This window comes from Penaeus monodon, chromosome 23 (assembly GCF_015228065.2).
Source record: "Penaeus monodon isolate SGIC_2016 chromosome 23, NSTDA_Pmon_1, whole genome shotgun sequence".
Taxonomy (NCBI): domain Eukaryota; kingdom Metazoa; phylum Arthropoda; class Malacostraca; order Decapoda; family Penaeidae; genus Penaeus; species Penaeus monodon.
This window is the reverse complement of record NC_051408.1, coordinates 44124036-44124338: the sequence shown is the minus strand read 5'-3', so window position 1 is coordinate 44124338 and position 303 is coordinate 44124036. Positions and strand designations below refer to the sequence as shown.

The window sequence follows — 303 nt, the reverse complement described above, 5'->3', positions numbered from 1 at the left end:
TATCATAAATCGTCCTGCTGAAAAGCCGTTCCCCAGAGCAAGATGCCCTCACCCCCCTCACCTTGACCACGATGTTGGTCTGGTTGAGGCAGAGTTCCCTGAGGCAAGCGCCGGCCCCCTCTGAGCGGGAACCTGCGCACGGCCGCCCCCCCTTCTTGCGCACCAGACTGCGGCTCCGCGCAAAGACCTGCCAATCGTGGTCGAATCTGCAACTGAAGATGTTCTTGAGGAGATCCCAGGTGACCCTGGCATTCACGCCCTCCGTCGTGGCTCTGCGGGCGGAAGGGCGGATGTCACAGGAGG

At 62.0% G+C, this 303-nt stretch overlaps 1 protein-coding gene across 1 annotated transcript in view; it reads right to left on the bottom strand.

Moving 5' to 3' along the window:
* LOC119588326 (carbohydrate sulfotransferase 5-like) overlaps nucleotides 1-303 on the bottom strand; it is a 14031-nt gene that overhangs the window by 2781 nt on the left and 10947 nt on the right. Inside the window, exon 7 of the mRNA XM_037937016.1 lies at nucleotides 62-272. Within this exon, the coding sequence (XP_037792944.1) occupies nucleotides 62-272 (211 nt within the window). The remainder of the gene's footprint in view (nucleotides 1-61; nucleotides 273-303) is intronic.